Source organism: Dipodomys merriami, unplaced genomic scaffold (genome assembly GCF_024711535.1).
Source record: "Dipodomys merriami isolate MVZ:Mamm:240054 unplaced genomic scaffold, mDipMer1.0.p SCAF_2, whole genome shotgun sequence".
In the NCBI taxonomy this organism is placed as follows: Eukaryota; Metazoa; Chordata; class Mammalia; order Rodentia; family Heteromyidae; genus Dipodomys; species Dipodomys merriami.
In genome coordinates this window covers 39181382-39205890 of record NW_027203381.1, presented here as the reverse complement: position 1 = coordinate 39205890, position 24509 = coordinate 39181382, and the positions used below count along the sequence as shown (strand labels likewise).

General features: G+C 44.5%; 2 protein-coding genes across 2 annotated transcripts in view; one reads left to right on the top strand and one right to left on the bottom strand.

Annotated features, from left to right (window-relative positions):
* The first annotated feature begins 473 nt into the window (after positions 1–473).
* Rmc1 (regulator of MON1-CCZ1) lies at positions 474–23032 on the top strand. The gene is made up of 20 exons (XM_070029440.1): positions 474–670; positions 1157–1233; positions 4317–4401; positions 5918–5974; positions 7098–7184; positions 11058–11198; positions 11717–11820; positions 13159–13248; positions 13359–13464; positions 14645–14756; positions 17653–17697; positions 17939–17992; positions 19216–19344; positions 19798–19904; positions 21051–21170; positions 21448–21525; positions 21775–21879; positions 21967–22035; positions 22123–22348; positions 22881–23032. Exons 1-20 carry the CDS (start codon positions 569–571, stop codon positions 22955–22957), a joined length of 1971 nt encoding a protein of 656 aa, XP_069885541.1. The 5' UTR covers positions 474–568; the 3' UTR covers positions 22958–23032.
* A 90-nt stretch (positions 23033–23122) lies between these two features.
* The window catches only part of Npc1 (NPC intracellular cholesterol transporter 1), a 58045-nt gene continuing 56658 nt past the window's right edge, over positions 23123–24509 (bottom strand). The window contains exons 24-25 of the mRNA XM_070029438.1: positions 24160–24322; positions 23123–23460 (exon numbers count right to left, since the gene is read on the bottom strand). Of these exons, the coding sequence (XP_069885539.1) occupies positions 23378–23460; positions 24160–24322 (246 nt within the window). The 3' untranslated portion in view covers positions 23123–23377. The remainder of the gene's footprint in view (positions 23461–24159; positions 24323–24509) is intronic.

Sequence of the window (24509 nt, the reverse complement as noted above, 5' to 3'; positions counted from 1 at the left end):
CCGCGGCGGGACGCTCCCAGCCAGCCTCGGGCCTCAGCTCTGGGCCAGAACCCCGGACCCCGAGAGCAAGGGGGAGCCCTTTCCAGCCCGCGGGCTCCCGTCTGGGGTCACTCTGGAAAGGGGCTTGTTGAGGGAGCATCCGGGGATCGGGGGTGGGTAGGACAGCGAACCCGGAGGATCCCGGGCTCGGCCCCCTCCTATGCTCCGCCTCCACTGGCCAGGGCGTTAAAGCGTAGCGCTCTCCGGCCTGCCCCCTCCCTTCGGAAAAGGGGCGGAGCCTCCCTTCCCGGGTAGGCGGGGGGAAACGCCTTCGCCGAGTGGGCCCCACCGCGGGACGTGTCTCCTTTAAGTGACTCCAGGCCTCCGAATCACGTGGTGGGCGTGGCGGAGGCGTGGCACCAGGAAGCGGCCTGCGAGCCGGGTCCCGAGCGCCGCGCCGCCCGCCGGGACCCGACGCCCCTGGAGCTCGTGCGCCCCGCGCCGGCGCCGCCCGCCGGGCTCCACGCTGGCGGCCGCTCCCGGGGCTCCCGCCGCCGCCGCCGCCGCCGCCGGCGCCCCCTCCCCGGCCATGGGCGAGGAGGACTATTACCTGGAGCTGTGCGAGCGTCCGGTGCAGTTCGAAAAGGCGAACCCGGTCAACTGCGTCTTCTTCGACGAGGCCAACAAGCAGGTGCGGGGGCCGGGGGCGGGGGCCCGGAGCCGGGTCGCCTGGGAGGCCCCGCGCAGCCGCCGGCGGCCGCACCTCTCCCCCCAGCCCAGCCCAGCCCCGCGCGTGGGCCGAGGCGGGGCCGGGTCCCCGGGCGGCTCCGCGGGATCCCCGCGCCGGGCCGCCCTCACCCGCCGGCGGCCTTCGCCACCCCGATCACCTCCTGCCATTAGTTACGCCAGCGGACATGTGGCGTTTCCTTGGCTAGTGTGGAGGTGACGCGTCCACAGCGCCGGGCCCGACCCGACCCGGCCCGGCCCGGGCCCGGACAGACACGGGGAAGCCCGGGGGCCCGCAGCCTTTGTGGTCCCGGCTTGCTGGTGTCTGGCCAAGCGCCGGCGCCCAGACGGATGTCGGGGTCCGCCTTGTGGAACCCCAGGCTGCGGTCCTGCGGAGGGGATCCTCGGTAGCTCGTCGAGGGCATCCACCTTGCTTTCTCTTCCTTCCCAGGTGTTCGCTGTTCGATCCGGTGGAGCTACTGGGGTGGTCGTGAAAGGCCCGGAGGAGAGGAATCCCATCTCCTTTCGGTAACGGTCTTTGTCTTTTCTCTGCGTGATTCGCATCCGCGAACCAGACGCGGGTGTTTCTCTGATTGGAGGGGAGGAGGTGTGTCTCTGCCTGCCTTCCCTTCGGTTGGCATCCTTCCCTTTCTGAGGAAGAGGAAGCCACGTAATAGAACTGAGATATGTGTAGCAGTTGCTGTGGGGGGGATCAGATATCCCTCAAGTAGGGCACCTGCTTCCTGGTACTTGAAATTATCAAGTCGGTGCGCTTGTGCCCTCACTTCCGGTTTGTTGATGGGGTGGGTATAGGTTGGGGGTTTATTTCCTCTTTTAGTCCAGGTTTTTCTAGGGCCTTTGGTAGGTGGAGACGATGCAGTGTTTCTCATGCCATACAAGAAAGTCATGGGCTGGGATGTAGCCCAGTGGCAAAGCGTTTGCCTAGCAAGTGCAAAAAAAGACAAAAACAAAAAAAACACCTGATATCCAATTTACGCAAACCTGTAAGCCAAGTTTGGTGGTAGGTACATTCCAGTAATACCAGTTCCTCTCTCCCCGGTTTCCCTGCCCCAGATTCGAAGGCGGAATCTGGAGTTTGAGGCCAGCCTGGGCTGCATAGTAAGGCTCTTGTCTTAAAACACACACACACACACACACACACAAAACAGTATACACATATACATATGCATGCACATGCATGAAATCACAGTTGGAGTGATAATGAGAAACCACAGGAGGAAAGTTAACTTCTTTTCTTTTATTGTCTTTGTGTGTGTGCGTGCATGTGCATGCATGCATGTGTGCCTGTACTGAAAATTTGTCAGGATGAGTATGGCAGGATCCCATTGATGGGTAGTAGGAAACATCATGCCAGCTTTGTCCTTGAGGGTGGATTTTAGCAAGCATTGCAGAGGTTGGGATAGCACTATCACAGTAGTGATCCATCTGAGTCAGTTGTCCTGGCCAGAGCTCTGAGGTACAGGCCCATTGAACAAGCAACCAGAACATGCCTAAGAATGTTTCCTGATAAGTCTCTCTGGTGTAATGTGGAAAACCAGACCCAGCTGTCCTTGCGAGTCTAGATTTGGGGGCTTTCAGGAGTTTGACAGGGTATAGTACTGAATTTTATTTTGTGTGCCAATCCTGGAACTTGTACTCAGACCCTTGTGCTGTCCCTTAGCTTTTCACTTAGGATTGGTGCTCTACCACTTGTCCACAGCCCCATATCTCTTTTTTGGTGGTTAATTGGAAATAAGAGTTTCATGGATGGAAGTGGCGCTGTGACTCAAGTGTACAGTGCTAGCTAGCCTTGAGCACAAACAGGCTCAGGGACAGCACCCAGGTTCTGAGTTCAAGCCCCAAGAGCAGCCAAAAAAAAAAAAGTATTGGTCAGGGAATGTGGCTTAGTGGTAGAATGCTTACTTAGCTTGTATGAGGCCCTGGTTTTGATTCTTTGGTACCACATAAACATAAACTTAATTTTTAAAAAAAGGAAAAATAATCATTAAAATTTAAAAAAAAAGCTAAATAAAGTCATGTACTTTTCTGTCCAGGCTGGTGATTTTGAACTTCAGTTCTCTGATCTCAGCCTGCTAAGTATCTAAGTTTACAAGCATGAGCCACTGGTACTCAGCTGAATGGAATTTTGTAAGAACATTAAAAAAAAAAAAACCCTAAACCCTGCCTTATTAACGTATAATCAGCTCATTATAAGATGCCATATTTAATGTATATAATATGATGAGTTTTGACCCAGAACCCCAATATCAAGCTCAGAATAATGTGTCTTATAGATGGGAATGGGAGAGAAAAACTGGGACAGAGAAAGAGAGGGAAGGGGTAACATTGTCCAAAAAGAGATGGACTCTTTGCTTGACTTGTGTAACTATAACCTCTGTGTATGTCACCTTTATAATAACAATGAATTTATTTTTCAAAAGACGTGAACATAGGGGCTTGGAAGGTGGCTCAGTGGTAGAGCGCTTGCCTTGCATGCTTGAGGCCCTGGGTTTGATTCCTCAGCACCACATAAGCAGAAAAAAAAGCCGGAAGTGGCGCTGTGGCTCAAGTAGTAGAGTGCTAGCCTTGAGCTGAAGAGCTGAGGGACAGTGCCCAGGCCCAGAGTTCAGGCCCCACGACTGGACCCCCCTCCCCCCCAAAAAAAAGTGAACATATTCATATTGCTCAGTGTCTTCAGTCCTTTCTGTAATCTTCCTTTGGGTGCTTTTTGCATGTGGCTTGAGGTGGTTGTGATATTGTCTATGGTCTTGCTAGGGCTGGGGAAAAGAAAGAGTAGTCTGTGTTCTGGAAGCTTTCTGTTCTGGAAGCTTTTTTTGAGAAGAGGAGAAAGCTGTGTTTGAGGAGAAGAAGGTCACTGTGTAGGGATGCATTGTATTTTTGACTAAATTAATTCTCAGGTGATAAGTACATATGACCCCAATTTGACAATCACCATCATACTGTTAATTTGTCCAGTAACAATTGTTTGTTTTTTTCCCCAGTACCAGGGCTTGAACTTGAGGTCTCATACTATTACTCAGCTTTTTTGCTCACAGCTGGTACTCTGTCACTTGAGATATAACTTCTAGTCTGATTAATTGAAGATGGAGTTTTAGAGAATTTTCTGCCTAGGCTGGCTTCAAACTGAGATCCTCTAGACCTCAGCTTCCACAGTAGCTAGGATTATAGCTATAGGCCCCTGGTTCCCAGCTGGAGTTATTTTTTAAAAAAAGTCTTAGCCAGGTGTTGGTGTCTGTCTCATGCCTATAGTGCTAGCTACTGTGAGGCTGAGATCTGAGGATGGAGGTTTAAAACTCAGGCAGTCCAGGCAAATTCATCCTAGAGAGTTTCATCTCCAGTTAACCAGCAAAAAGCTGGAAGTGGGGGCATGGCTCAAGTGGTAGCCCTTTTGCTAGCCAAGAACATAAGACCCCCGAGTTGAAGTCCCAATACCAGCCTAAACAAATAAATGAGGTCCTACAGACAGTTTAGAAACTGCTCAGTGTTAAACGAGGACTTGCTGACTGCTGAATATTTATCTGGGCTGTTTTAGCCAATAAATGGTAATAGCTAGAATTCAGTTGTGTTAACCTTTCTTTTTCTTCTTATAGAATGGATGACAAAGGAGAAGTGAAGTGCATAAAGTTTTCCTTAGAAAACAAGATACTAGCTGTGCAGAGAACCTCTAAGACTGTGGTAAGATACAGCTTTGGAAGCAGCTTTAAAAAGAGACGTTAAAAGTACAGTGGGATGAGAAGGAATTGCAAAATTTAGTGTTAAAGGAAGCACTTATCCTACTGTCCTGAAAGGTATATTTGTATTGGAGCCTTTATAGATGAGAAAGACATTTGATAAATAAGTCTGATCTTAATTTGACATATGTTGCTTAATTTTTTTTATAATGCAATTTGAATCTCATACATCTTTGTTGTTGGATAGCTAGCAAAATGGGTGGTAGTGAGCTGTAGTTTTGTTTGCTTCATGAATTTTTCAGGTTACCTTCATTTACCTGCTTCTCTTTTTGCTTCTAGATTTACTAGGAGCATTTGTTGAGAATTGGTGCAGCTTATTGGCATTTCAGCCTTAGAAATATTCACCATTGTGGGCCAGGGGTGGAGTTTACCCATAGAGCATTTGGTCTAGTATGTGCAAGGCCCTGGGTTCCATCTTCAGCACTGGGGGAAGAAAAAGCCCAACAACAGTGGCTCATGCCTGTAATCCTAGCTTCTCAGGGCTGAGATAGGAGAATTTCTGATCAAAGCCAGCCTGGACAGAAAAGTCCGAGATTGTTCAGTTAGCCACCAAAAAAAAAAGCTGGAAGTGGAGCTGTGGTGGCTCAAGTGGTAGGTAGAGCACTGGCCATGAACACAAAAGCTCAGGGACAGTGGATAGGCCCTGAATTCAAGGCCCAGGACTGGCACAAAAAAAAAAAGCACTAGGAAATGGAAGCATGTTTTTGTTGATGTTGGTTGTAGTAGTGGTGTTTGTTTTTGCTTTTCAAGGATAAAGGGGCCACAGAGAGGAAGGGTAAACAAATACAATCATGGGGAAGGTGGCTCAGTGGTAGAGTGCTTGCCTTGCATGCCTGAGGCCCTGGGTTCGATTCCTCAGCACCATATAAGCCAAAAGAAAAAAGCTGGAAGTGGTGTTGTGGCTCAAGTGGTAGAGCGCTAGCCTTGAGCTGAAGAGCTGAGGGACAGTGCCCAGGCCCAGAGTTCAGACCCCACAACCGGACCCCCAAAAAACAAAACAAATACAATCATGCTATTCAGTAGACACTGTGGAAAATGAACTGTGTAACTTGTTGGTAGGGATAGAAGGGGGAAATTGGGAAAACAAAAGAAAGAGTGACATTGTCCAAAAAAGAAAGGTACTCATTACCTGACTGATGAAATGGTAACTTCTCTGTACACTACCTTAATAATAACAGTGTTTTTAAAAACCCCAGCAATCCATTTCTCTGACATTACCTGCTTGCGGAATGTGTTTTCAGAATGGTTAAATAACTCTTAGGTGGCCAATAAACATTCTGACGTTAAGGAGGAAGATGATAGAAATCGGTCTCTGTATTGTTTCAGTTTTGGGGTGCCATTAACTGATCACTTTTAAAATTTATTTGCCCTTTGCATCTTGTTGCATGCCTGCAAGTGGGTTGACAGTAAGCTTCTCAATCCACATTTTTTAAAATGTGTTGTTATTTTTTTTCCTCCAGGATTTTTGTAACTTTATCCCTGATAATTCTCAGCTGGAATATACCCAAGAGTGCAAGGTATGGGCTGGCTTCTTCTTCACCTGGCAGCCTTAGCTGGTGAATGGGAGCCTGTGTGAGGAGCGAGGAATGGGTTGGTGGAGGCACTGACTTGGAATCTGGCTCTGGGAAAATGCTGAGATCAACCAGGGCATCACTGCTTCAAGACCCTGGACAGTTGCCAGCTTTGAAGGTCTATGTTCATTGTAAAATGGAGTTGAGAGAAGTAAAGGGGGCACAGCAGGTACCTCCAGTGTTTCCTATGACTGTTTTGGTCCTGCCCTGGCTTCCTCATTGGGCTGAGTCCTGGTTTCTCACAAAGATGCTCTTTCTGGAGGGTTTTGGTGAGGACTTTGTTCCTATTCTCAACAGTATTTTCCTTTCTCCAGTGGTTGTCCTTCCCCTGACCTTCAATTTTCTCCTCCTCCACTGTAGATTCTAATCCATGCTAAGGAGATTTGCTAGAGGGTACACTGCTTAAAATGAGCATGTGCAAACTGAGAAACTAACCAAAGTTGCTATGACTGGGGATCAGAGTGGTCTCCTCAGATGGTAGAGACATAGCCCCAAGTAACAGCCCTGCATCTGCTCTGCTTATGAAACAGCCCCCACTTTAGCCCTGCTGGGCCCTATCTGCCCTCCTGTTTGTGGCCTCAGAGTCCCCCTTTCGTTCAACACCCGCTGGTAAACTTTAGGCCCTTATACTTCATGATGCCAGTTTTTATAATATGTTAAGAGAATGTGGGCAATCCTTTGATAGAAATAGAAGTGGATACCTGGTGGCTGTGACTAGTTATCTCTGTACACAATTCAAGCCTCCTTCATTCTGTTGACTAGAAGGAATTAAGATTCATAGTCTTAAAGGAAAAGTTAAAAATAGGGAAAGTTGAATTTAAAAGTATTTGAACTGGGCATGGTGGTATACACCTATTATACCAGCACTCAAGAGATTGCTGGTTCAAGGCCAGTCTGGGCTGGGTTATGGGTATTAAAAAAATATTTTTTTTGTTTGTTGATGAGTAACTGTCTGAGTTAACTTTCATTGTAAAGTAATACAAATGGCAGAGGAATCTTGAGCTTTAGATGACAGTCATATATGCTTTTCTGATTAATTACCAGGCAATCTTTCTATAATTCTTTCCAGACTAAGAATGCCAACATTTTGGGCTTCTGCTGGACCAGTTCTACTGAAATTGTCTTCATAACAGATCAAGGGATTGAATTTTACCAGGTATTAAAGTTATCATTTATGCTTGCTAATAATGAAAGGCAGTTTGGTGCCTTTTGAACGCTGCACTTAAGAAATACTTAGAGCTTTTTGGAGATAACCTCTTGCTTAAAGTTTCTTCTGATTACAGGTTGTCAAACAATAAAACATTCAAGGGCTGGTGCTGTGACTCAGTGGTAAAGCTCATGCCTGATAAGTGTGAGGCCTTAAGTCAAATCCCAGGACCTCAAAAAAAAATCAAATATTACTAAGTCTATTGTAGAAGTACCCAAGAATTATAGAATAACTATTTTAACCAGTTTGGCCCAATTTCCTACATATTTTTCTACATTCAAACATTCTTTTATGGAAAGGGGAATATTGTGTATAAGCTTTGGCAGTTGGATTTTGGGCATGGTGTTATATCTTAAATATCTTTTCTATATTTTATTCTGACTGAGTTGTGTTCTGCTTTGTAGATAAATAGCATTCACTTCGCAGTTCCTGTGTATGTCTATCTGATCTCACTGTAATGACAAAGACATAGTCGCATACATTTATACTCTTGTGTGAGATAGTTCTTGGAATTGCAGCACAGGTGTGAATGGGAGGCGTGTACTTTCAGTGGCAGTGTAGTAATCTTACCCTTCCTACACCTTTGCCAGAACTGGATGTTTGGAGAGGTAGAAAGATGGTTTCTCTGTTCTACTAGAGGTGTGAGCATCATCTTCTCACTTTACACTTGGGCTTTCTTTGTGTTGATGGTGTCAGTTTTTTATTGTGGTAAAAAGCACACAACATAAAAGTTACCATCTTAACCCTTAATAAATTGGTAGTTGAGAGCATTCCTTCATGTTGTAGGGAAACATCTCTTCTAGAAGTAAAGTTCTGCATCCATTAAACAATCCCTTTCGCCCTCTCCCAGTCCTGTCAACTTTCAGTTCTTATTTCTGTTAAGGTGAATTATTTCGGGTACCTAATAAGCAGAATTAGTATACTGTGTTTTTTTGTGATTGGCTTATTTCAAGACAGGATGTGTGTATGTACCATATTTGCAGATCTCTTCATCTGTTGGTAGGCATTCCTTTTCTTCTACCTTTTTGTTCTTATGAATAATGCTGCTAGAAACATGGTATGCAGACATCTCTTCAAGGTCCTATTTCTAATACTTTACATATATATATATACCCATTTCTGGGTTTTCTGGTAGTTCTATCTTAATTAATTGAGGCAGGATCTCACTGTGTAGCCCAACTGGCCTCAAACTTGAGATCCTTCTGCCTCATACTCTTAAGTGCTGGGACTACAGATGTTCCTGATTTTGTTGTTAAAACTTTTTGGTGACTTACCACTTCTATGACAAATACCGTCTTATAATTCTAACAGTGCACCACAGGAGTTTTATTTTCTTTATATCCTTGTTGACAAGGATGTTAACTTGTTACTTTTTTTTTTCTACTGCTGGAGATCAAACCTAAGGCCTTGTACATTCAAAACTAGTACTCTACCTGTGAGCTAGAGCTTGTCCTGTTTTCCTTTTATTTATTTATTTATTTATTTATTTATTTATTTATTTATTTTTTGTCGGCCGTGGGGCTTGAACTCTGGGCCTGGGCGCTGTCCCTCAGCTCTTCAGCTCAAGGCGAGCGCTCTACCACTTGAGCTACAGCGCCACTTCCTGTTTTCGTCTTTTTTAAACTTATTGTAAGGGTGATGTACAGAGGGATTACAGTTACATAAGTAAGGTAATGAGTACATTTCTTGTCGAACATTGTTACCCCCTGCCCTGTTTTTTTAATAACTATCCTAGTGACTATGGAGTGATCTCCTACTGTGGTTTAAATTATTAATGATGCTATGGATCCCCATCTCAAGTACTAGAGATTGAACCCAGAGCCAGGTGCATGCTGGGTAAGTGCTTCCCCCCTGAGCTATACCCCCAGCCTTGAGCATCTGTTGGTGTGCTTGTGGACCACTTGTGTGTTATCTTTGGAGAAGTCTTTATTCAAGTCCTTTGATAGTTCTCTTTAATATAGTCTACTTGCTGGGCCTAGTGAGGTTGCTTCTGATCAGTCAGTGTCAAAGTTGCTAGCTTCTTTCAGGTTTTAATTTTATTGACCTAAGGAAAGCGATGTAATTTAGAGTTTATGGGTGGAGAAAATAGACCCATGTAAGAGAAATGTGAGAGGTTAAGGGTATGATGCTGTGCTATAAAGCTATCATCAAATACTCTGTAGAAGGAATACTTTAACATTAAATCCCATACACAGAGAACTTGCAGTGACTTGCTGTGCAAATTCTTCGCAGTAATCATTTAAAAACCCTGTCTGTCCTCAGTAGTAGGAAAATGTACATGATGGGCACCAAGATGGTCCTCAGGACATAGCTTGAAAAGAAATAGGAATGCAATATGTAATTATTATGCACAGATCATGAGGAGACTCGGGTCTCCAGCCTTGATTTCCACAGTAGATCTTCAGCACAGTGCTCCCTGAACATTACTCTCTGGTCTTTGTACACTGTTCCTTAGCCTGTCAGACTATGTATAGTCTATGTATAGTTTAAAAGTGTTCTGATTCCAAAATATTACATCTGATGAGTTCTTGAGTTAAGAAAAGGGAGAAGGTAATCCCTGCTAGCAGAATATGGAGACCAGGCAGAAAGAAGTCTTGAGGGTAATATTTTTTTCCCCCAGTCCTGGGGCTTGAACTCAGGGCCTAGGCACTGTCCCTGAGCCTCTTTGTGCATGCTCAAGGCTAGCACTCTACCACTTGAGCCACAGTACCACTTCCGACTTTTTCTGAGTAGTTTATTGGAGATAAGTGTCATGGACTTTCCTGCCTGGGCTGGCTTCGAACCATGATCCTCAAATCTCAGCCTTCTGAGTAGCTGGATTACAGGTATAAACCACTGGCACCTGGCTGGTAGTGGGCTTCTTTGACCATTTCCTTGATAATGGAGAACTTGTAGTTCCTTGTTTTTTGGTGCCTGACTATGGACTTTGTAGTGAGCAGCCTGCAGATTGTAATTGTGTTGTTCAGTTGCTCCTTCATCTGTTTAGTAGAGCTGATGGTACTTGCCTATGGGGGTTACTGTAAAGAGTAAGTGCAGCTATGAAAAGCACTAAGCCTGTGCTAGTAAATATTCATAGCAATTGCCTAATCAGTGGGCTTATTTTCTTAACTTACTGTAGTGAATCTTTTTTTTCCCCTTTGGGTGATACTGGGTTTTGACCTAAGGGCCTCATGTTTGCTAGGCAGACATTCTACCACTTACACCACTCTTCTAGTCTTGTCTTGAGCTTTTTTTTTTTTTTTTTAAATTTTTATTTATTTTTTATTGTGAAAATACTGTACAGAGGGGTTACAATTACATGGGCAAGATAATGAGTACATTTCTTATCAAGCATTGTAGCCTCCTCCTTTGTTTCCCCTTCCCATCCCTTCCCAGCCTCCCCCCCTGCCCCCCCCAATCCTCCCCCACCACCACCAAAGTTGTAAAGTTCGTTTTGGACATGACAATTTGTACTTCTCATTGTTGCAATGGGTCCACCTGTATCCTTATTTAAACGACTTGTTTTTCCCCTTCCCCTCCACAAATTATACCGACATCAAATACAGTGAAAGCAGGGGTTATACTGTGGGGGGAAGGACATACAAAGCAACAAAGAAATAATCTTATAAATGCATTAGAAACAAATGCATGAAAGAAAAAAAAAACATTTGAATACATATCTTAGGGTTCAATTTCCTAACATCAACATATCTGACCTTTTCTGCTTGACTCATACATATACTAGATATTGCAAATAAGGGAAACCATGGGACCTATGTTTCTTTGGCTTGTCTTGTCTTGAGCTTTTGAAATGAAGATTCAGTGTCTTGAACTTTCTTTCAGGTATTACCGGAGAAGCGGAGTCTGAAACTCCTGAAGAGCCACAACATCAATGTGAATTGGTACATGTACTGTCCAGAGAGTGCTGTGATTCTGCTCTCTACCACAGTCCTTGAAAATGTTCTGCAGCCTTTTTATTTTAAGGTTAGATTAAGTCCACCCTCTTTTAAGTTAAACTCTCCCTACTCTTACTCTGTTCTATTACCATACCTGGCAAGTCCTTAAAAGGGGCCATTTCCTCCAACATGAGTCTCGCTGTCCTGACCACTAGAGGGCACACTGCACCACCCTAACAATTCCCAAGAATGATTCATTCTGTGAAGACTTGTGGTGAGTCAAGTATGTAATTGGAAAGGAGGAAAAAATAGCTAGGCACTGGTAGCTTGCTCATGCCTGTAATCCTAGCTACTCAGGAGCCCGAGATCTGGGCAGGAAAGTCTGTAACTCTATCTCCAATTAAGCAGCAAAAAGCCAGTAGTGGAGCTGTGGCTCAAGTGCTATCAATTGCCAACCATGAGCTCAAAAAGCTGAGCAAGAACTCAAGTCCCTAAGTCCAGGCTCCACACACACACAAATTAGTGTGTGTGTTGCACACATACATACAAGTGGCGTGTATATTCTTCACTGATTTAAGAAATTTTCTGCAATATTTTCCCCTATAGGCTGGCACTATGTCGAAGCTACCCAAGTTTGAGATTGAATTACCCGCTACACCGAAGTCAACTAAACCTAGCCTTTCTGAACGAGACATCGCCATGGCCACCATGTATGTCCCTCTTTGAGACGATTCCTTCTTGCGGTGGTTTTAGTGACATAAATAATGGAGTCATTATGAACCCTTAGTGAGGGGACCTGAGAATTTTCTTTTTCCTGTTTCATGGGTCTTTTGTCATTCTTTTAAAAATTTTTACTAGCTCTGTGTGAACTGCGGAGAGTTTTTTTCCCCCACCTATGTCCTACAATGAGAATATTGAAATAATTTTTTAGTTATCTTAGAATTTCCTTACAAAAACTTTTCATTTTCTGACTTGAAACTTAAGCTTTGTTTTAGCTAGAATATCAATGCGCTTTCAAAATGCAGTGTACACATAGACATGTTAAAATGTACAGCTAATTTGTGCTAACAAAAAAATGTGCTTACACACACAAACATTCTCTCAAGAAGATAGACTTTTTCTTAAATGGACATAGAACTGAAGTGTTAGGTGCATTTTCCATTTGGAAAAGCAGATATGTCCGTTTTTAACCTTCATACTGAGATTTTCCAAAACAGAAAGGGAAACTGGTGCAAACCCTTTACCCTTCACCCCTGATTCCGCAGCCCTCATGATTTCACTTCTAAATTACTTACAGTTTTTTTTTCCTTTATTGGCATCCTAGTTTATAAAACAGATCTGGTCCTGGCTGCCGTGGTCTCTTTCCCATCCCATGTTATCCCTAGAATAGAAGCAGACATCCGGGAACTGCCTACAGTGACATTTATTAGATGATACCTAGCAAGAATAGTAATTGGATTTTCCTACTGTTAAGGAAAACTCAGGAAGAAAGGAAGGAAAATAGCCATAGCTCATCATTCTACAATAACTTAACATCATGCATTTTACTATTTTTGGACTCTGCTTGGATTTATGATTTTATATGGAAAGACTGAGATCAAACTGTGAAGTCTGCATTCCTTTCTCCACTCTTTTTTTTTGGGGTTGGTAGTGGGATTGAACTCAGGGCATGGATGCTGTCCCTTAGCTTTTTGCTCAAGGCTGGTAAGTTGTACCAGTAGAACTATACCTCTACTTTTGGCTTTGCTTTGTTTTTGTCTTGGTTAATTGGAGATGAGTCTCACAGACTTTTCTGACTGAGCTGGCCTTGAACTTCTGTTCCTTAGATTTCAGCTTCCTAGGTAGCTAGGATTACAGCACCTGACTTTCCACTCTGCTTTTAGTAGGCTTTGTGACAGTAACTGCCATCACTTTCTAAACATCTCTGTTGACTGCAAAAGAATCTATTGAATGAATTCTCAGAATTGACTATGACCTGATAATTCAGCCTTTAGAAAGGAGGAATTTTAAGTGGCCGCACAGGACTTATGTGTCTGTCCTCTCCTTAGATACGGGCAGCTTTACGTTCTCTTCCTGAGACACCACTCTCGTACCTCCAACAGTACAGGAGCGGAGGTGGTCCTCTACCATCTGCCACGGTATGCTCATGCTCGCTGCCATCATTCTCTGGTTTTAAAATCACCGCTAAGGCCTGTGGATCTGGTGGTTGTATTTTTTTTTTTTCTTAAACCTTTCTGTTGTTTTACAGAGAGGGAGCTTGTAAAAAGATGCATATATTGAAGTTAAACAGGACTGGAAAGTTTGCTCTAAATGTGGTGGACAACCTTGTAGTTGTTCATCACCAGGACACAGAGGTGAGAGCTGGCTGTGGGAATCTGATTTATATTTGTACATGGGAGACTTGCTTAAAAGCTCTATGAAAGCCGGGTGCCAGTGGCTCACGCCTGTAATCCTAGCTACTCAGGAGGCTGAGATCTGAGGATCGCGGTTCAAAGCCATCCTTGGCAGGAAAGTCCACTGAGACTCTTACCTCCAATTAACCATCATAAAACCACAATTGGCGCTGTGACTCAAGTGGTAGAGCACTTGCCTTGAGCTGAAGAGCTGAGGGACAGCAGCCAGGCCCAGAGATCAAGCCCCACGACTGACCAAAAAACAAAAACAAACCTCTATGAAAATGGGGCAACTTTCTAAAGGGCAAGAAAGTGTTTATTTTTAAATGCCAATACTGGGGCTTGAAATCAGGACCTGGCTGCTATCCTTTAGCAAAGCTGGCACTCTACCATTTGAGTCACAACTCTATTTCTGACTTTCTCTTTGCTGGTGGTTAATTGGAGATAAGAGTCTTATGGACTTTCCCGCCCTGGCTGGCTTTGAACTGTGGTCCTCAAGACCTCAGCCATCTGAGTAGTAGGATTACAAGTGTGAGCCACTGGCCACCTAGCTTAGAAAGTGTTCTCTATGCTTAAAGTCTACTAGGGTAAATTAGTTTCATATTCTAATGGTTTAGGGGAAAAAAGTGATTCCTTGACAGTTAAAGATAATTAACTTTCAGAAATAGAACATTTGAAACTTGTTTGAGCAGTTTGGCTGGGAATCTCCCACTGAGCCTTAGTGTCCGTGTCGCCTGAGTCTGTGAGCTCTGTGCTCCACGTGTGGGCATGAAGGACGGTGCCTGACAATTGTCATTTAATACTCTGAGGCCCTTGAGATCTGAAGTGGGTCCCATTTTTTCTAGGCTGGTTTAGACAAGCCACGTCCCCTCCCTTCCCAGAGTGGTGACTCCATGTCTCTGACTAGTGAAAGTGATTTGAACGAAAAGGAAAAGAGCTATTTAAATTACATTAAGTTTTTTGAAGGAAAAATGCCGTAAGTGCAGAATGGTTTTGTGAGTGGAGGTGAAGATGGAAGTTGAGCTGTGTTACTGTACATTGCTCTACGAACAGGAACTGGTCTCTGCGAATAGAATGCAGACGTAGACTTTGATCTGCAACAGTGAGATGTGATGTAATGTTTTCTTTGTCTCCCTGGCAGACGTCGGTAATATTTGACATCAAATTACGTGGAGAGTTTGATGGCACGGTGACCTTCCATCACCCCGTGCTCCCAGCTCGATCGATTCAACCCTATCAGATCCCCATGGCAGGTAAAATGGAATTCCATGGAATTTCCCCATTTCCCCATGTTTTTGCTGTGATCTTGGGGAGTCCCAAGAAAATAACCAGGGAGTCCTGCATCTGCTTGGTTTGCCGAGGGGCATTTGTTTTTTTGTTTTTGTTTTTGCTTTTTGTTTGTGTTTTCCTCTCAGCTGTTGGTGGTTCTGGCATTGGAATGAAAGACCTCATGCATGCTAGACAAGCACTTGGCCACTGAGTCACCTGCCTGCTCAATTGTTCTGTTTTTAAAAATAGCCACTATTGCCTGGTGGTGTAGTCCTAGTTAACTCAGAAGGCTGAGATCTGAGGGTCACAGCTTGAGGCCAGTCTGAACAGAAAAGTCCATGAGACTCTCATCTCCAATTAACCAGCTTAAAGAAAAAGCTAGGAGTAGAGGTGAGGCTCAAGTAGTAGAACACCAATCTTGAGTGAAAAAGCCAAGCAAGAAGTTGAGGTACTGAATTCAAACCCCAGGGTACACACACACACATACATTCTCTCTCTCTCTCTCTCTCTCTCTCTCTCTCTCTCTCTCTCTCTCTCTCTCTCTCTCTCTCTCTCTCTCTCAAATAAAGCTGCTGCTGCTGATTGTATAAGCTGAAATAGTGTTGGGGAAGGATTTTATAACATAAATGAATCTTCCTTTGAAGAAAATAGGTTTCTCTTCCCTCAGCATTGCAATGGGAAAATTGTAATTACCCATTGAAGCTGAAATATTTTTAGTGTTGCTAAACCCCTAACAGTAACCCAGAAATTACATATGGCTAGTTATGGCTATTAACTGGGATAACCTTATCCTCTCATTTTTCCATTTTTTGTGTTAGTTACATTAAGTTCTGCCTATGGTACCGAAGCTGCTGATTGTGTGGTTCTGAGGTTTATTCCAGGTCCACCCTCTTCCTGCTGAAGAGCTTGGGGAAAGCTGGAAAGGATGAGGTCAGGCTTTCTGAAAGGAAGAAGGAAGCCGTGTGGCTCATTTTGCCAGCTCCAAGTATAAATTCATTCCAAGACAGAGCTCTGCTCTTTTAATTTTAAAGGCAGTTGGTTGGGATGCAGTTATACAGGTGACGTCTTAGTATAAACTCTAGTCAGACGCTTAGCATTTGGAACTCTGATGAGTATATTTTATTCACATGTAAAAGGAATACCTTTTATATCTGGGAGTTGTCCCAGCCTGCACTTAAGAGGTCCATGAGCCTTATACAGGGGAAGTTGACAGCTAGTCTCATCTTGCTCAGTTAGCAAAAAACCTTACCCATTGTATGGCCAAGTGGGAAGAAGAAGCTGGTTTCCACAGATGGGTGTTAGGTTATTCTGCCTTTTGTGTTCTTTCTGGCAGTTCCCATTTTAGGGATAATAATGTTAGCATTAAAAAAGTAGATTGTAGCAGGTGCCAGTGGCTCATGCCAGTAATGCTAGCTACTCAGGAGGCTGAGATCTGAGGATCGTGGTTTGAAGCCAGCTGGAGCAGAAAGCCTGTGAAAAACTGATCTCCATCTAACCACCAAATAGAGAAGTAGTAGCTCAAGTGGTAAAACCACAGAAACTTGAGCACAAAACCTCAGTAGTTAGACCCTGAGTTCCAAGCCTCAGGATTGGCTCAAAAAAAAAAAAAAAGGTATCAGCTAGATAGCTAGATGTGGTGCACTTCTGTAATCGCAGCTACTTAAAACAGAGGGTTCAAGGCCAGTTTGGGCTGAGACTCTGTTGCAAAAAAAAAAGAATATAGAGTATGTTGGATGATGAATTTACTTCTGCTGCCCACTGAGTGTGAAGGTAGCTGCTGAGATTGTGTGTTGCCCTTCATATGCTGCCATTTGCTGATGGTGGGTATAAAATCAGAACTGAAGGGGCTGTTTGGAAAGATGTAATTTGGCAGAAGTCAGCTGGCTGGTTTTTCTTGTCTTCAGTGTGTTAAACTAGCAGTCCTCCATTTTTCTGCACAATAGGGTCACCTGGGGGCCCTTAAGGACTGAAGCCACCAGGCCCGCAGGCATGGGAGTTGGTGGTGTGTTGGGCCGCAGCGTTAAGGGCTGGTGGCGCAGTTCAGATCTTCACTCTTAGGGCCAGGGTGTGCGTGCTGGTCGGAAGCCTGGCTGGCTGGGTTCTTTCCCATTTTGGGGTCTGTTCAAATTGACCACTTAAATTAAGTCAGCCCTCTGATTGTCCCTGGGTAGTGGTCGCAGAACTAGGAACTATGTTTAGTTTGTAGAGCCACCCGCATGACACATGATAGTGCCACAAGTCATTTATGAGTCGCTTCATGGGAGGTGGGTGTGCTCCTCTCCAAGTGAGCTCTCTGTGCCTGGGACCTACTCGTTGAATAGTCAAGCTAATGATTTACAAGCGGTTTGACTTGAACTACCCAGGTCATTTTCTGAGGTACGTCTAAATGGTGACAAGTCATCCTTGGTTATTAAAAAGACCAAAGCCTTGATGTGCTTCCCCTCCCTAGGAAAGCATTCTCATGGTTATTCACAAGTTAGTCACAAGTGAGACAGGGCAGCGGTCTTGTTTCTTCCTTAGTTACCTATAAGCAAGCAAATATACATTTATTAACAAAGCTTTGCTTCTTTTTATTGTTTTTTTGAAGTCAGAACCTAAATGCTGTGCCTGGAGTCTTTAGAGCTCAAGGGTAGCGCTGTACCACTTGAGCCACAGCTCCACTTCTGGCTTTTTGGTGGTTAGAGATGTCTCATGGACTTTCCCTTCCCTGGCTAGCTCTGAACCTTGATCCTCAGATGTCAGCCTCCTGAGTAGCTAGGATTATAGGTATGAGCCTCTGGTGCCCTGCTCCAAAGTTGTGCTTTTTGCATCTTAAGTACCAGCAACAGCATTTGCAGTGCTTTCTGGCTGCTGTGCCTCACTTGTTTTCTCAATTCGTAGGTCCTGCTGCTGTGACCAGCCAGTCTCCTGTTCCATGTAAACTCTGTATCCTTCACAAAGGCCTTGGCACTGTGCACAAAGGGGAGAGTGGCCACCCCTTCTTCAGAGGCTGGTCCTGGAACACCCCCTGCCTCTCCCTGCCCTGCCCTACCCCAGTGGGCTGTGGGCAAGGCCCCAAGGGCCACTCTTGGGAGCTTTTCTGACCACCTAGGGCTCCTTTGGTGTCTGAACACATAGGAGTGGGATCATTTTTATTCCTGATTTAGAATTTCCTATTAATACGTGGATTCTTCATCCTGGATTGTCTTTCAACCTGACATCATTATCAGCGCCAGCCAAGGTAGGTCTGCTTAGAGAATGGTGCTTCTTGACTCTAATCACCACTTGGCAGTGATTGTTTCAAATGACCTCTTTGTTTGGCCTTGGAAGAGAGTTGCTTTCCTCCTTAGACTCCCATCCCTAGTGTTTGTTAATTTTATCATGAGCATATGCTGTTTCTATAATGGAACGAACAACTAAGAATGGTCATTCCTTGCTACAAGCCCAGTCTGAAAAGCCAGACTCAGCAGCATGGGGTTTCCATCCTTCTGCCATTCCCACGTGTACTGTGGCCATTTCTGTTCTGTGTCTAGGATCCTGTTCCCTTCCTCACTTGCTGGTGAGGCCTCCCTACCCTGCCATTCTTAGAGCACTTTCCACTTTGATCGAGTCAGTCATGTATTTTTCTGTCTTAGCTTCAGATTCTCAAGGAGAGGGCTTTAATACCGTAGGCATTCACTTCATAACTAGAATGTGTTAGTTATGCCCTCACCTTGGCTTGAGTTGAAAAAGTGGTCACTCTGATCATTTTTGGTGCAGCAGAGTTCTAGTTAAGGAAGGCCTTACCAACCTTCCTGCCTGTCAGTGAGGTGCCCGCATGTGTGGATTGACAAGTTGATGAAATACGAAATTCCTCTGTGGAATGAGAGCAGGAGAAACTGAGTTACAGGATTGAGGTTGATATGCTAGCATCTTTGTGTGCCAGTCCTGGGGCTTGAACTCAGGGGGCCTGGGTGCTGTCCCTGAGCTTTTTTGTTCAAGGCTAGTACTATACCATTTGAGCCACAGCTCCACTTCTGGCTTTTTTGATGACTAATTGGAGATAAGTCTCATGGATTTTCCTGACCATGTAGGCATAAAACCATGATCTTCAGATCTCAGCCACCTGAGTAGCTAGGATTACAGATGTGAGCCACTGGCACCCAGTACATCTTTGTCTACTTGAAAAACTGAAAGGCATCTAGGTACCATGGAGAGGAAGGTGCCATTTGGAATTGCCCCCATATATAAGAGCCATTAGTGTGCGTCTCTGAATGCAGAGCTTGCTTGTGAGGTTGCAAAGATAATGTGTCACGCCCTTTGCTGTCAAACATGTTCTCAGTGTCCCGGCTCCATGATGATTAGGAGCAGAGGGTGATTAACTGTGCTTGCAATCTCTGTGCCCCCCACAGATGTTTAGGGAACCACTGGAGCTTTTGTTTTGGTTGCACCATATTGTTAAATTTGCTGCCTCTTAAAATCTAGGGTTTCTATGGAACCTCCAGGTGAAACTTCAGCCCATAGTGAATCTCCTGCCAGATAAAGGCAGGCTGATGGACTTTCTTCTTCAGAGGAAGGAGTGCAAGATGGTTATCCTGTCTGTCTGCTCTCAGAGTAAGTTGACCAGTCCTTCCCCATGGGTCTGGTTCCATTAGTAGCCAGTGGTATTTATTCCTAGCTTAAAGACAGTCATCTTTTGGAATCCAACTCTTGAACTACGTATATTGCTACTTTAAACAGTCTGTGAGAAGGGAGAAGTTTAGGCCCAGGAGTTCAGGGCCAGCCAGAAAACATAGTGAGACACCTCCCTCCTCTCAAAAACAACTCCCCTCAACAACTAACCAAATGGCAGAATCTTGTGATATCTACCATAGTTATTTTCTTTAGTCACCAGAAAGGGATCTGGAGTGATTTTCAGGTGTTAGGTGTCTAAAACATAACATTTCTCTGAATGCCCTTTAAGGGAATGTGTGTATTCGTCTCTTTGAGATTGCTTTATCAGCAACATGCTGAAATCCCAAAGATTACACAAGCCATTTATCTGTGTGTACACTGTATCCTTTCTAGTGCTGAGTGAGTCAGACAAAGCCACACTGCCTGTGATAGCCACTGTTTTTGACAAACTCAACCAGGAGTATAAGAAGTACTTGGACGCTGAGCAGAGTTACATAATGGTGAGTTAGATGGACTATGGCAAAGACTTCCTCCCTCCTCCCCCAGCCCCATATCCTCTCAGTAGTGTGAGATTATGGTAGCATCATGTCCCATATCCTCTCAGTAGTGTGAGATTATGGTAGCATCATGTCACTGAGGTTTGATGCATCCGCAGGCCCTGCATCCACCAACTTAAGGCTACATCTCACTTAAGTGCCTGCCTTCCTTGTTTTGCTGTTGTTTAAAATTTTTAAATCTATGTTTGATCTTACATGTAGGTAGATCCTCGGTCTGGGCTTTGCATTATTTTATATGAGCCTGGACATTATTAGTCCTGACCTGTGGATATGGCTAAACAAAAAGCCCAGAGCTCCACTGTGCTTTGGCTGTTTGGGGACGGCAGGTCTGAAGCAGACTGTGGAAGGCTGCTGGGCCTTGCAAGGCCTTGCCTAGTCCTGTCGCTGGTACCGAGCTGTGGGAATCGATAGGTCTGACCTCTCCAGCAGTTTCTGAAGAGCTTCCCTGCACTGTGGCTGTCAGATTTCATGAGCCCTCAGCACTGAAGTGTGATCCTCTCACCAAAGATACAAGGGGCTCTGGGACTGTAGAAGCAAAGGGTTTTGGCCTGAACCACAGCTGCAGAATCCATGGAGGGGGGTCCAGTGATTTGAAACATGGAAAGCCACCAGGGTCTTCTTGCAGCTCTTGCTATATTTAGGGGTCTCAGGATTACCACTTACAAATCCTGATACAACAAAAATACAACAAAAACTTGGATTCGTGTTAAGAGCCATTCATTTATTGTCGGCTAGAGCTTTATTAACAAGGAATGCAACTAGCTATTTCATTTTTATTACATATCAAATGCTATTTAATCCAGGGTTAAGAAAATTAGCTTGGTTAAGACTTTTGAGAAGTTAGGAAAAAATGTGACTTGGGCTGATTTAATCCCTCCCCACCCCACCCACCTCCCTCCCTCCCCCTTGAGATTTGAAGTCTTTTCTAGATGACCAACTATTCCCAGCTAGGTTGGGAAGTTTCTTCTAAGTAGTGAGATCATGGTCTTCTCTTGTAAAGCTCACACCTAGGAATTCGGTCCTTTTGGCAACAGCAGTTGAACAACTGCTTTAGAAGATGGGTAAGGTCACCATTTGTGATTATTTCAGGCAGTGGAAGCAGGGCAAAGCCGGAGCAACCCACCTCTCAAAAGGCCAGTGCGGACCCAAGCCGTGGTGGATCAGTCTGATGTGTATACCCATGTGCTGTCACCATTCACGGAGAACAAGGTATGCCGCAGCCTTTCAGCCTCTCAGACGGAGTTCTCCAAATGGGGAGTTGTGGGCAGTAGCAGGGTGCACTGTAATAGACAGGCCGTCTTAGCGGAGGGCCTGGTGCTCTCAAGTTCAAGCTGACTCTGATACTCGGAGCTAAGAAACAATCACAGGTGGTTAAACAGTACCCTGGGCCCCTTTATGGTGGGAAGCAGAAGGGTGGGTGGGGATAGGAGTTAGAAGTAGCTCCTTTTGCATCTCTGACATTAACAAAGCTTTTTCTTCTGTGCAGGAGATGCCACATAAGTTTGTGATAGCTGTGCTGATGGAGTATATTCGCTCGCTGAACCAGTTTCAGATCGCAGTACAGGTACCTTCAAATCCTCGTGGCATCCTGAATGAGAGGAGCTACAGAGAAGCAGTGTCCATCTTCAGTTAGGGGGAGACTTGGGTTAGAAAGGTCTATATATATGCAGAATGTTGTGAGTGCTCTGCATTGAAGATACTTGTTGTCAGCTGTAACTTCTGCCTGTGAGTTAGGGAGCCACAGTCCCAGCCAGCTTTCAGTCTTTTGTGCCAGGGGGATTTGGAAATGCCTTGTCCTTTCTCTTGTTCCCAGCATTATTTACACGAACTTGTCATCAAGACACTTGTCCAGCATAATCTCTTCTACATGCTCCACCAGTTTCTGCAGTACCATGTGCTCAGTGACTCCAAGCCATTGGTGGGTATCACTAGAATTTTACTTTTTGTGATTAGAAACAGAAGACTATGACCTTCCTGCTGAAGCTAGTCTGGCATTGTCTTTCAGGCCTGTTTGCTGTTGTCCCTAGAGAGTTTTTATCCTCCGGCCCATCAGCTGTCTCTGGATATGTTGAAGGTAACCTTTGCTCATCATAGCTTCTGACCACATGAAAGTCCCTTCCTGTTGCCTGTGCTGATCTGCATCTGTCTCCCTTCCTTCCAGCGACTTTCAACAGCAAATGATGAAATAGTGGAAGTTCTTCTATCCAAACACCAGGTGTTAGCTGCCTTAAGGTTTATCCGGGGTATTGGTGGCCATGACAACATTTCTGCCCGGAAATTTTTAGATGCTGCAAAACAGACTGAAGACAACATGCTTTTCTACACAATATTCCGGTTTTTTGAACAGCGAAACCAGCGTTTGCGAGGGAACCCAAGTTTCACACCAGGTAAGAGTAAGTAGCTGTGGCTACCTGGAGGAACAAACGGAGGAGTAGCAGGACATACTTTTGGGTATGTAGCCCCTTAGTGAGGAGGATTCCTGGATTGGCTTTTGTGTGGAGTTTGTAAGAGCCTGCCTAGCCCACAACTTGGAGTCGAGTAGATCTGCACACTGGCAGGATCTGAAGGTACTTGCAGTGGAGATGTTTATGCTCAAAACATTCAGCAACCACTGTGGGCAATCTAGACAATAAGTTTCAGTATTGGACAAAAAGCATGGGCCAATTCTTTTCATCTCTAAAATAGTGGTAAGATCTGAGGTTGGTTTCTTTAGGAAGGAGAGGAACAGAGTTCTGAGACCATAGGTTGAACTGACAGTGACAGATGAGAGTCCCTCTTTCACTTTTTTAGGGTTGAGAAGGTACCTGTTTTGCAACAAGAGGGGCTACCCCAAAATGTAGGAAAACAAGGTATTTTATTACAAAACAACTTTAAAGCCTTGGACACAACTTATGAGGTACTGTCTTTGTTCTTTTGTAGGAGAACACTGTGAAGACCATGTTGCTTTTTTCAAACAGGTGTTTGGAGATCAAGCTCTGAGGCCCACAACATCCTGAAACTACTAGTTTTTTTATATAAAAATGTGTACAAAGTTAATTTATTGCATTAATAAAGCTCTTTAAACTACAAAATGTTATTAAAGTGTATCTACAACATCTGGACTTTACTAAAAATATGGCATAGAACATGTGTGTCGGCTCCCTCCTAAACAACAGGAGACAGGGCCTAGATTGGCCTGTAAAAAGGGTCAGTGAGTAGGCTGCACTCACAGATCAATGTGACCTTCCTCTTGCCCAAGGTCAATTTTTCCAAAGAAGCTTTAGTGTCCCAAAATCACCTTCAGATTTTACAATACTGCTTCACAAGTCAAGCATGCGGTCCTGAGTCTGGAGCTGCTGTGACAGCCCAATCACCAGTGGTAACTGACAGTCCTTAGAAACAGTTCATTCAAGTTCATTACCACACCCTGTGGGAGGCTAGAAATTCAGGAGTCGCTCTCGCTCTGTGCCTTTGTACGGATCTTGAGTGGTATGTCTTTTAGCTTTATTCACTGATGGTCCTATAAAAAAAAAGTAATTTAGACTTATTTTCTCTATTAAATAATCTCCCAGAGATGCCCACATTCCCCTTTTGGTAGTACTACTTGTTAGGCCAGCACTAAGTCAGTACTATACTGTTTTCAACCAGGAGTCATGAATACGAGGCAGAGTAATCAGAGATAAGTACAATCTCCAATTAAGAAGAGTAGCAGAGGCAGTATTCTAAGCAGTCAGGGAAGTGAGCTGCTCTACAGCTCTGCTCAGGTTCTGGCCTGGCTGTACGCATACATCTCTCAGTAGCAGTGTGGGCCCTGGAACCAGCAAACCTTCAAACTGGCTTAAAATCTGACTTTAAAAGGCTTTTGTTACACAAATAAATGGGGCCTCCAAAAAAACACGTCAGTGATTTCTATTGAAAGAGTTGGTACAATCACGAAATCTCTGGACAGAAATGTCCCTTTAGTCCCCTACTCCATTTTTTTCTTCTTTCAGCTCTTTTTGAATTGAGGGTCTTTGTGCTTGCTTGGCTGGTGCTTGATCTGTGCCTCCAGCATTTTTGCTGTGATTGGAAATGATCAGAGTCTGGCAGACCTTTTTTTGCCCAGGATGGCTTTGAACTATGATAACTGGATCTCAGCTTCCTGAGTAGCTAGGTGTAAGACACTGGCACCTGGCTGTTACCCTCTTAAAGACAATTGTTACTCAGTGGTATTACTCACCTATATAACTGAGTAAGACGGGGAGAAAAATGAGTCCGTGTGCGGCTCCCAGTAAGACCATAGCCAAATACATCCTGAAGTAAAATATCTGGAAAATTTGAGATTTGGCAAAGGCTAGCACCACAATCCCTCCAAATTTTGTAAGTGTGATTCCACTGAATACCTAAGAGATAAATTATTAGCATCATTAACATCTCCATATACAGTGACATTTTTTTTTTCTTCTTTTGGTCAGTCATGGGGCTTGAACTCTGGGCTTGGGCACTGTCCCTCAGCTCTTCAGCTCAAGGCTAGCACTCTACCACTTGAGCCACAGTGCCACTTCTGGTTTTCTAGTGATTTATTGGAGA